Source organism: Cololabis saira, chromosome 21, assembly GCF_033807715.1.
Source record: "Cololabis saira isolate AMF1-May2022 chromosome 21, fColSai1.1, whole genome shotgun sequence".
Taxonomy (NCBI): domain Eukaryota; kingdom Metazoa; phylum Chordata; class Actinopteri; order Beloniformes; family Belonidae; genus Cololabis; species Cololabis saira.
The window spans coordinates 35,049,946-35,061,708 of record NC_084607.1 but is presented as its reverse complement, the minus strand read 5'-3'; the positions used below and the strand labels follow the sequence as shown (position 1 = coordinate 35,061,708).

Below are 11,763 nucleotides of genomic sequence, written 5' to 3'. Positions count from 1 at the left end.
GGACAGGATTTCTAGGCGCAGCCAGGGGCCGGAGGGGATCCGGTTTGGGAACCACAGGATTTCGTCTCTGCTTTTTACGGATGACGTTGTCCTGTTGGCTTCATCGGACCGGGACCTTCAGCATGTGCTGGGGCGGTTTGCGGCCGAGTGCGACGCGGCAGGGATGAGAATCAGCACCTCCAAGACCGAGGCCATGGTTCTCCACTGGGAAAGGGTGGCGTGCCTTCTCCGGGTGGGTGGAGAGGTCCTGCCTCAGGTGGAGGAGTTCAAGTATCTCAGGGTGTTGTTCACGAGTGAGCTAAAGATGGAGCGGGAGATTGACAGACGGATCGGTGATCTCTGGAAAGCGTCTAGAGATAACATCTGTTGTATTAGACGCTATATAAATAAAATTGAATTGAAATTGAATTGAATCGGTGCAGCGTCCGAAGTTATGCGGTCGATGTACCGGACCGTCGTGGTGAAGAGGGAGCTGAGTCGAAAGGCGAAGCTCTCAATTTACCGGTCAATCTACGCACCTCCCCTCACCTATGGTCATGAACTTTGGGTAGTGACCGAAAGGACAAGATCACGGATACAAGCGGCCGAGATGAGTTTCCTCCGCAGGGTGGCTGGACGCTCCCTTAGAGATGAGTTTCCTCCGCAGGGTGGCTGGACGCTCCCTTAGAGATAGGGTGAGGAGTTCGGTCACCCAGGAGGAGGTCGGACTCGAGCCGCTGCTACTTTACACTGAGAGGAGTCAGCTGAGGTGGCTTGGGCATCTGTATCGGATGCCTCCTGGACACCTCCCTAGGGAGGTGTTCCAGGCATGTCCCTCCTCCCTAGGGAGGTGTTCCAGGCATGTCCCACCGGGAGGAGACCCCGGGGAAGACCCAGGACACGCTGGAGAAACTATGTCTCTCGGCTGGCCTGGGAACACCTCGGACTCCCCTCGGAGGAGCTGGAGGAAGTGTCTGGAGGAAGAGATGGAGGAAGAGCTGGAGGAAGTGTCTGGGGTGAGGGCAGTCTGGGCATCTCTGCTGAGGCTGCTGCCCCCGCGACCCAGGAACGGATAAGGAGCGGACGATGGATGGATGGATGGATGGATGGATGGATGGATGGATGGATGGATGGATGGATGGATGATTAGATAGCAGCAATATAAGTGTATGTTATTTCCAAAAAAGGCCTTGAAAAAGTTAACATTTTTGAGACACAGGCAACCACTGCACACTCAAGAGCCCTGAGAGAGTTTGGCTGGAAGAATATTGTGAGATACTTCATCACCCCCAGAATAACAGCACTACAAACACACACTCAGAGCCGGGGATTTTGTTGGAGGCAATGCGGAACCTCTATGGCAAACCATTACCATATTTTATGGGCTTGCCCAAAGATACAGCCATATTGGCAGGAGGTGGCAACTGCGATATCTGAAATGTTGGGAGTGGAGTTAGATTGCTCGTTCATCACACTATATTTAGGAAAGATGCCAAAAACTGTTCCTCTTAAAGATAAATATTTGCTGAAGATACTTCTGGCAAGCAGCAGGAAAGCGATAACTCGTAGTTGGTTGCAGGCTGATCCTCCAACAAAAGATCAGTGGCTGAAGATTGTATAAGGTGTTTATTGTATGGAGAGACTCACTTTTGTACTGAAACTTGAACTGCAGAACTGTGACAAGTACTGGGAAAAATGGATCATGTATGCACACTAATAAAGATATGACACGGTAGCACGGTGTATGGAAGAAACTATATTGGCTTGACTTTGTAACACCCATGATGCTCTCAGATTCTTTGTTGCCTAAATAAAAAAAAAAGAGTATAAAAAAAATGTCTGCGGTCCCAGAAAAAACTTAACTTGTAAATAAAATATAATTCTCCTTAAAAAAAAAATAAAAAAAAGTATGAGTATTTGCTGGGCATGTTCATTGATACTGTAGTTAAGTTCTGTGACTCGTAACCTTGCCATACCCTAGCTTTGACTGAATTGACGCCTATGAGGACGCCATCAGGACACCACCTGGGCTCTGCAGGAATCCAATTTAAAATTTTATTACTTGCATATAAAGCCCAAAACGGCTTAGCTCCGCATTATTTGCAAGACCTGATAGTGCCTTATGTTCCTGGCAGAACTCTCCGTTCTCGGAGTGCAGGTTTACTCGTAGTTCCTAGAGTATCCAAATGTAGATTTGGAGGGCGGGCGTTCTGCTATCAGGCACCATTACTATGGAACCAACTTCCAATCTGGGTTAAGGAGGCTGACACCACCTCCACCTTTAAAACTAAACTTAAAAACCTTTCTGTTTAGTAAAGCCTATAGCAGTGTAAACGTTTAAAAAACACACAAGGATCCAGAAATCTCATAAACCCACATTTTATTCACGGTGCAGAAAGCAAACAGGTTCATGTTCAAAATGAGGGGGAAAGAACAGGTGGTTTTGAACTGCAGCAACACGTGACGTTCACTACAATCAGCAGCGCTGGATCTGGAGCTGAGGAAGGCTGACGGAGCTGAGGAAGGCTGACGGAGCTGAGGAAGGCTGACGGAGCTGAGGACAGCAGATGGAGCTGGCTGTCATGTCACTGACCTGCTGATAATTGGCCTCCTTGTTTGCAGATGTTCCTCCAGATGTTAGCGGTTAGTGCCACCTGCCTGATCCTGACCATCTCCAAAGTTTTTAGTTTTTTAGATGTGTTGCTTCCATCAAATTCAAAATGAGCTTTTATTGTTCATGAGCAGGTAAAACGCTTCACTTTTAGCGTTCGTGATCTTTAATGAGTGAAATACGAGTTCATGACATTTGCAAGAGTGGATTCTGATTTGAGTCCTGTTTTTCACTTCTCAGAGTTCCTCTGGTGGTTTCCTGCTGCTGATGATGATGAAGATCCGTTTGATGGAACTCAGCATCTGGACGCCGAGACTCTGAACCACCGCTCTCAAAAAGAACCCTTGTAGCACCCTTTAATGTAATAATTTCCTGAAAATGTAATAACGCCTGCAAATGCAATAAAACTTGCTCTTTACTCAATCGAAAATGTAATAAAACCCAATAATGTAATAACTTCCCCAATAATGTAATAAAATATCCTGACGGATATTGTAATAACATTTTTACCAATAATGTAATACCTTATTAGGTTATTGGGAGTTTATTACATGGTACTCAAAGTCTGCAATTTAACCAAATAGTCATTCTGGTGTTTCAAATCCAGCGTATACAACATTCTTAGATTCTTAAAACACAAAATGTAGAACTTTGGACTGAAAGTGAACATATATATTACATTATTTGTCAAGTATTACATTATCAGTTTTGGAAAAAAAAAAAAAGACCCACCTCTAATTGTAATAAATTCCCAATAATGTAATAAGGTATTACATTATCGGTAAAAATGTTATTACAATATTAGTCCGGATATTTTATTACATTATTGGTGAAGTTATTACATTATTGGATTTTATTACATTTTCGATTGAGTTAAATGCAAATTTTATTACATTTTCACATTATAGGGTGCTACAACCCTCCACACGCAGAAAAATACCTGTTAGAATAAGTGAATCTTCCAGGAGTAAAGTTCCCAGCTCAGTGTGAAGCGTTGGTGTTTTCTCCTGTTCATCTCTTCAATAAATACATAAATAGAGGAGGAGGGTTGTGTGAGCGTGTCTGTGTGTCCCAGGGGTGGGGGCCCCCTCAGCACCTGTACGGCAGCGCGGGGGTCCCCATCCTGACGGGCTGGGCGAACAGCCCCCCCAGCAGCAGCCTCTCCCCCCAGCCCAGCAGTTTGTTCAGCGTGACGTTGAGCGGCGACAGCAGGCCCGGCTCCCTCAGCTGGGTCCTGCAGCCCCCGTGGCCCCCGTGGCCCCCGGCCCCGCCGCCGCTCCGGGGCCCCTCCTCCTGCCCCCTGCCAGGGACACAGACCGCGTCTGAGGTGGGAGGGGCGGGGCCCGTTCCCAGAGGCGTCAGAGAAAGAGTGAGGCTCCTCCGCTTCTCCAGCAGAGACGCCGGGGCTGATGGGAGTTGTAGTTGTGTGGGTTTTTTGAGGGGCTCGGGGGGGCCGGAACCGGGCCCCTGGCATGTGTTGTGGCTGCGCCGCTGGTTTGGACAGAGGCTCAGATCAGGAGGACAGAGTCTGTGCTGCTGGTCTCCACCTGGAGGTGGAGGTGTGTGTGGCGTGGAGTCCTTGTGAGCGCGTGCAGACCCCCGGTCCGCCCCTCGCTCCGCCCCTCGCTCCGCCCCTCGGTCCGCCCCTCGGTCCGGCCCCCGGCTGCACCCGGGGCTCCCCGCTCTGCCGTCAGCAGGCGGGGGGGGCATGGAGAAGTCCCCCCCGGGGGCCCGCTGGCTCAGGGCCCCCTGGAAGTGCTGCAGCTGACCCAGGAAGTTGAAGTTGGGGGAGATGGAGGGCCGGCGCTCCTTCACAAACCTGAGGAGGGAAACAGACAGGAAGTGGGTTAGAGAAAAACAGAGCAGGTCCCGCTTGGAATTCTTATTTTTTCACTTTTTTTTAATGTGTCAAGTTTTAAGCCTGACTTATAATAACTTTTGAATGTGTTTTATTCTGCTTCTATCACCTTATTAACCAGTTCCTGACTGGGTTATTAGCTACATGTGTTTATGGTTGATGAAACTTTGTCCTCGTCAGACGTGGAAGGAGTAACGTTAGGCCGAGCTGGAACGTTACAATCTCCAGCTTTAGACTTCGTTATTGTCACTAATTTATCCATCAGGTCTAACTAGCGTTAAATATGAAATAGCCAAGTCAATTTCGCAACAAATTTTCTTTTCTTAAACAGCTAGCTAGCTCATTTTTCCGCTCTAAAGTGTTGTAGACTAAATAGTTATTGTCAAAAGTAGATTATTATCACCTGTTAATGGAGTTTTCTCAATCATATATATATATATATATATATATATATATATATATATATATATATATATATATAAAAGTCTGTTTCATGACAGCAGAAGTCTGTTTCATGATCCAACTCTGAGGGTCAGATGTTCATAAACCTGGTGCTGAGGAGAGAATTAAAAAGATCTAGACGGAGATAAGGAACGACCAGATCTACCAGGAGATCTGTCTCTTCATAGCTGCTCACGGCTCCAGCTGACTGTTCAGCAGCGCCGAGACAAACTGAAAGCTTGAAGCTTCTTTTACTCTCATTTTTTAACTTGATATCAAACACAAGCCACAGACCCAGCAGCACATCTATCATCTCCTCCAGGTTCTGTTGTTGTCTCCTTCATTTAGATACACAATCAAATACGTCACAGCAGCTTCTCCAACCTCCTACTTCTGCTCCAGGTGCTGATTGTAGTGGAAAAGAAACCAGTCGAGCTGAGCTGAGCTGAGCTGAGCCGAGTACGTACTAGTGGAAAAGCTCCATATGTTTTGAGCTGCAGATGATGAGAAATTCCAATCCCTTTTTCCCAGTTGTTCTCAGATGGTACTTGTGGGAGCCTCCGCCTCTCTGAGCTCATCTCTCTACACCCCATCATGTCACAGACCTGTTCACCATTAACCTAATTACTTCTGCATGTTCTTTCTCTCAGTACGAGGGGTTTTCCAGCCTTCTGCTGCTCACACCCCAACTCCTCTAAGACATGCTGTCATCAATCCAGAATAAGCTTCTCCATCAAATACAATAATAATAACATCTCACTCTGAACATTTGATGTTTTCTGTGTTCTATTGGGGATAAAATGATGAAGAATGAGATATTTAAATATTATTTATTATTTATTAAATATTTATTTAAATATATATATATATATTTAAATCTCTGAGTTCTTTAGTTCTTTATTTACAGTTTACACAACCTGAAGAGTTTCTGGGGGTGGAGACTTTTTTTAAAAAAGGACCTAATTTGATTTTGATTTGAAGATTTTATTTCGAACGTGCATGTTAAAAAAGAATACAAAAAAGTAAAAAAACAGTAAAAAAAACACTATACTATACTATACTATAGTATAGTATACTATAGTATACTATACTATACTACACTATACTATAGTATACTATACTATAATATACCAGACAGCTCCTCTTCCACAAAAGACCTGCGTGCTCTTCCTGTTAGTTCTCATAAATTACGACTTTATTCTCGCAACATTATGACTTTATTCTCGTAACTTTACAACTTTATCTCATATTATTATGACTTATTATCACTATTACTCCGTCGTATTTACCCGTCTAGTTAGAGTTTCATAAACTTCAGATTAAAAATACTGACTTCTTGTCTTCTAGGACATTAGGATGTTAGTTTAAAACGTGTGTCCCGTGCTCCCTGTACCTGTAGGCCTGGTCCAGGTCCATTCTTGTCTTTTAGGACATTAGGATGTTAGTTAAATACCTGTAGGCCTGGTCCAGGTCCCCTTTTAGGACATTAGGGTGTTAGTTTAATACCTGTAGACCAGGTCCAGGTCCCCTTTTAGGACATTAGGATGTTAGTGTAATACCTGTAGGCCTGGTCCAGGTCCCCTTTTAGGACATTAGGATGTTAGTTTAATACCTGTAGGCCTGGTCCAGGTCCAGGTCCCGGCTGTACATGACGTAGGCCACGGCCAGGGCCGGGGAGCGGGAGATTCCTGCAGCACAGTGCACCAGCACGGAGGCTCCGGAGGACATGGCTGCATCTGGGGACACACATGGAGCCGTTACCACGGCAGCACGGGGAGAGGACAGGGTTAACGAGAGCGTGTGTGGTCCTGACCGAGGAAGTGCAGCGCCTGTGGGATCCAGGGCAGCAGGTCGTCCCACAGGGAGTCGTCAATGGGGATGCGGAGATATCTGGAGCAGGGCAGGAACGAGGGCTGGGGGCTGCAGCGGCTCACGCTCACCACGTAGGAAATGCCCAGAGACGCCAGCCGCTCCTAGACACACACACACACACACACATGCAGAGTTTATATTTATGCAAGCACATAATCTCCCACCCCGACAGCACTCAGACTGCAGGGAGGTTTTGTGAGCGAGGCCTGGATAAATGCACCAGATCAGATCAGCTGATCTGAGCTGGTGCACGGACCGCCTCGGCGGAGGAATGCTGTTCACTGATACGTGACCTGTGACGTCATATCCTCGTCAAATTAAAACCACTACAACTAGAACATCTCAAATCCGGGCTACAGGACTGTCTCAGAAAATTTGAATATTGTGATAAAGTCCATAAAGGAGATGAGTTTTTAGTCTATGTTTAAAAATATCCACATTTCCAGCTCCTCTCAGATCCTCCGGCTGTTCCACAGTTTTTAAAATTAGAATATTGTGATAAAGTTCTTTATATTCTGTAATGCAATTACAAAAACAAAAATGTATGACATTTTTGCATTACAGAAAATACATTTCTGTAATGCAAAAATGTCATACATTCTGGATTCATTACAAATGAACTGAAATATTACAAGCCTTTTATTATTTTAATATTGCTAATCATGGCTTACAGCTTAAGAAAACTCAAATATCCTATCTCAAAAAAATGGAATATTCTGAGAATCTTAATCTTAAACTGTAAACCATAATCAGCAATATTAAAATAATAAAAGGCTTGCAATATTTCAGTTGATTTGTAATGAATCCAGAATGTATGACATTTTTGTTTTTTTAATTGAATTACAGAAAATAAAGTATTGTTTTTTTTATTATATGGCTCAGAAAATACTTAAAGAAATGCCTACTGATATGCATTTTGCCCAAATGATTTGGGATGAAACACATAACTGACGATAGAATCTATGTGACCGGCAAGTGTTTTTTTTTTTTTTTATTGCGGTCAGTGGGGTGGCCACCCCTGGCCACCCCCTGGTGGCGCCACTGCCCTGCAGATCAGCACGCAAACTCAGATCTGCATAAATCACGGGTCCATTTGCACAAACTGTAAACCATAATCAGCAATATTAAAATAATAAAAGGCTTGCAATATTTCAGTTGATTTGTAATGAATCCAGAATGGATGACATTTTTGTTTTTTTAATTGAATTACAGAAAATAAAGAACTTTATCACAATATTCTAATTTTCTGAGACAGTCCTGTATATGAAACAACAATTGTGTGCATAATTCACTTCCGATGGTTGAGCGTCTCAGCCGATGGCTGGCTGTCATCACTTCCTCGTAATTCATGGTCAAGAAGTGAAGCCTCTAGCTCCGACACTAATGCACTAATGCCTTCATAACCAGCAGGATAGACGACTGTAATGCTCTTCTTACTGGTCCACCCAAGAATACCATCAATCAGCTGCAACTGGTTCAAAACGCTGCAGCGCCAGTTCTGACTCAGACCAGGAGGAGAAAACACATTAGGCCCATTTTAAAATCCTTACACTGCCTACCTGGTAGTTTTCGTGTTGATTTTAAAGTTCTTTTATTAGTTTATAAAGTGCTACATATACGAGTATATTTCAGAGATGTTTTTTATTTCTATGAACCAGGAAGGAACTCAGATCCTCTGGCTCTTCCTTTCTAGCTGTTTCCCCAGAATAGAACTAAAACATTTGCTGCTTTTAGCCACTTTTATCCTCCAAAAATGTGGAACAGCCGGAGGATCTGAGAGGAGCTGGAAATGTGGATATTTTTAGACTCTTTGGTCTGGCTTTTATGTAGCATCAAATGTTTTAGTTTTATTCTGTTTAACATTTTTTAGAGGGATTTGTTTTATTTATGTATCTATTTCTTGTAATGTTTTTATTATTGTTATATTTTATTGTTGTGTACTGATTATTTTTTAGCCTTAATTCTTGAACTTTTATCATTATTTCTATTTCTATATTTATTTCATTTTAATTAACTATATTGTATGTCAGTGTGCATTGGTTTCCTAGTTTTTATTTTATTCTTATTTTTCCTTCAAAATGTTAAGCACCTTGTATTTCATGTACTTGGATGAAAGCTGCTATATAAATAAAATTTGATTGATTGAGCAGTGTGTTGTGAAGAGGATGGTGTCTGTCTGTCCACGATCGTCTTCATTTAGGAACTATCCTCCTTTGGTTAATCATCTCCAGGCTAGTCTGCCATACAGGATTTATATTTCTCCACCTCTCCCACAACAGAAAAACTGCTTGTCTTAATCCTGGCTCTCCTAAAATCCACAATCAACTCCTGTGTCTTGTTCAAGTTTAAGTTGAGAAGCCTGATGGTTGCAGAGGTGGGCGTGTCCCAGCCGTCTTCCGGACACGGCACCATAAAATGATGCATCGTAAACCTCCGGGTGACATCCGTCCAGTCTCTCTAGTAATTATACCGTCTATGCCGGAGCCTGACGCCGCTCCAGTTCCACTTTCCGAGCTACTTGGAATGCAGCAAAAGTTTCCTCTGCAGGGGAATGGAAGTTTAACTGAACCAGTGCTGCGTTTTCCTTTAGTTTTCCTTTAGTTGGTACAAATGGACTCGTGATTTATGCAGATCTGAGTTTGCAGCGTTTACGGTGATTGCATGCGTGCTGATCTGCTGGGCAGTGGCGCCACCAGGGGGTGGCCAGGGGTGGCCACCCCACTGGCCTCAATAAAAAAAAATAAAAAAAAAACACTTGCCGGTTACATAGATTCTATGGTCAGTTATGTGTTTCATCCCAAATCATTTGGGCAAAATGCATATCAGTAGGCATTTCTTTAAGTATTTCTGAGCCATATAATAAAAAACAATATACAGAACTGTCTCAGAAAATCAGAATATTGTGATAAAGTTCTTTATTTTCTGTAATGCAATTAAAAAAACCATGTCATACATTCTGGATTCATTACAAATCAACTGAAATATTGCAAGCCTTTTATTATTTTAATATTGCTGATTATGGTTTACAGTTTAAGATTAAGATTCCCAGAATATTCTAATTTTTTGAGATAGGATATTTGAGTTTTCTTAAGCTGTAAGCCATGATCAGCAATATTAAAATAATAAAAGGCTTGCAATATTTTAGTTGATTTGTAATGAATACAGAATGTATGACATATTAGCATTACAGAAAATAAAGGACTTTATCACAATATTCTAATTTTCTGAGACAGTCCTGTATATATGCCTTAGGTTTTTACTAACATGATATTAACGATTAATATATATGCAGACAAGTTAGAAAGAAGAAAAAAAAAGTATTTCTGAGCCTGTATACTAAAGTATAATAAAATCCTGTAATGATGGTTTTTAGTTTTGGTTCCACCCCAAGGATTGAAGTGGCCCCGTCTGCCCCCCTAGCAAACATGTTTGGAGCGCCCCTGCTGCAGCTGGTCTCACCTGCGTGACGTCACTCTCCGCCCCCAGGTAGAGCCTGGGCAGGATCATGCTGAGGGGGGGTCGCTCCGCCCCCGGGTCCCGAGACCAAACCATCTGCACACAAACACACAAATCACGCAGGTCAGACGCGGCCAGAGCTCCAGTCACGTGATCACAGCTGTGCACAAATATACAAGCTTTTTCATTCCCAATCTGCCCAGATCACTTCCCAGGCAAATACTTTTTTGTGCAATCATGCAACGGAATACAAACAAACGTCAACTCATTTTGAAAAAAAAAAAAATAGTTTTTTTTTTTTACAATAAAGTGATATTTTGTCATGCACGTCGTGAATGTTCTGATGAAACTTGGACTTACAGTGCTCTCCTGTGCAGAGTGGTGTCCTGCTCGCAGCTCGGGGTGTTTGTGTCGCAGCTCTCTGCAGCCCTGCAGCAACACGGGTCCTTGTTTTCTGTCTGAGTGAACTCTGTGCAGAGCTCTGCTGCTCTCCGTCCTGCTCTCCTCTCTGGACGATGAGCTCATCCTCTCCCCAACAATAGATCACTACTGGGTGATGTCATCTGCAGCCAATCAGCGTCGAGCTGGGCTCTCCACGGCAGAGAGAGAGAGAGAGAGAGAGAGAGAGAGAGAGAGAGAGAGAGAGAGAGAGAGAGAGAGAGAGAGAGAGAGAGAGAGAGAGAGAGAGAGAGAGAGAGAGAGAGAGAGAGTTGATGGTGTGTCGTCATTGCTTCATCAACCTCCCAGATATTTCCGTGTAGGCTAACTCTGAGCCGGTGTTCTGAAATTTTTGCTGCTTTGCCAAAAAATGCTCCCTGATGGTTTTCTACCTTTGCAGAGCTTCAATTTTACTGTGTTTTACTCATGGATGTATTGGTTTTACTCCCTAAACCACTTCCTTGTCTCTTGCCAGGCCGTCATTGTAAATAAGAATGTTCTTAATGACCTGCCTGGTTAAATAAAGGTGAATGACTGAATTAATATCAAATAAAGCAATAGAATTGTTGTTTTTTTCTCTTTATCGTATAATGTTCACAAAGTGTAATGCATTCATGGATTCATGGGTAAGTGTATTTTGAAGGATCAAATACTCAACATCCCATATTATCCATTTTACATCATGCAAGAAATGATGCAAACTTTGAAAATCGACTGTGCGCATGCGCAGAACCACAAAGTAGCATTTCTCAGCAGGTAGCAGAAATTGGCAGAACACCGGTGTTCTGTCGAGTTCTGCTGCTTCGTCGACAAATGCTACCGCCGCATAAACCGATGGCGTCTGTCTATCGATTTTTGCTACCCAATCAAAAAATGGTTTTCTACCTTTGTAGAGCTACAATTTTACTGTGTTTTACTCCCTAAATCACTCCCTTTTCCCTGAATGACTGAATTAATATCAAATAAAGCGATAGAATTGGGGTTTTTTTTCTCTTTATTGTATAATGTTCACGTCATAGGTAGTGTATTTTGAAGGATTGAAGGGATGCAAGGAATGATGGACGTGGCAATCAGACTTTGAAAATCGACTGTGCGCGTGCGCAGAACC

The 11,763-nt window shown here is 43.2% G+C and overlaps 1 protein-coding gene across 1 annotated transcript; it reads right to left on the bottom strand.

Annotated features, from left to right (window-relative positions):
- Nucleotides 1-2,368: 2,368 nt before the first annotated feature.
- Nucleotides 2,369-10,742, bottom strand: si:ch211-195b15.8 (dual specificity protein phosphatase 8). The gene is made up of 5 exons (XM_061711246.1): nt 10,578-10,742; nt 10,221-10,313; nt 6,703-6,862; nt 6,502-6,625; nt 2,369-4,409 (listed from the first exon to the last, which is right to left on the bottom strand). Exons 1-5 carry the CDS (start codon nt 10,740-10,742, stop codon nt 3,680-3,682), a joined length of 1,272 nt encoding a protein of 423 aa, XP_061567230.1. The 3' UTR covers nt 2,369-3,679.
- Nucleotides 10,743-11,763: the final 1,021 nt, after the last annotated feature.

Bases quoted from the DNA above. Each gene is read 5' to 3' on its own strand.
- si:ch211-195b15.8 (XM_061711246.1), bottom strand. From the start codon at position 10,742: ATGAGCTCATCGTCCAGAGAGGAGAGCAGGACGGAGAGCAGCAGAGCT. The intron at 6,863-10,220 runs GTGAGACCAGCT...GTGTGTGTCTAG, and splicing joins CGGAGAGTGACGTCACGCAG to GAGCGGCTGGCGTCTCTGGG. The intron at 4,410-6,501 runs GTATTAAACTAA...TTCCCTCCTCAG, and splicing joins GACCTGGACCAGGCCTACAG to GTTTGTGAAGGAGCGCCGGC.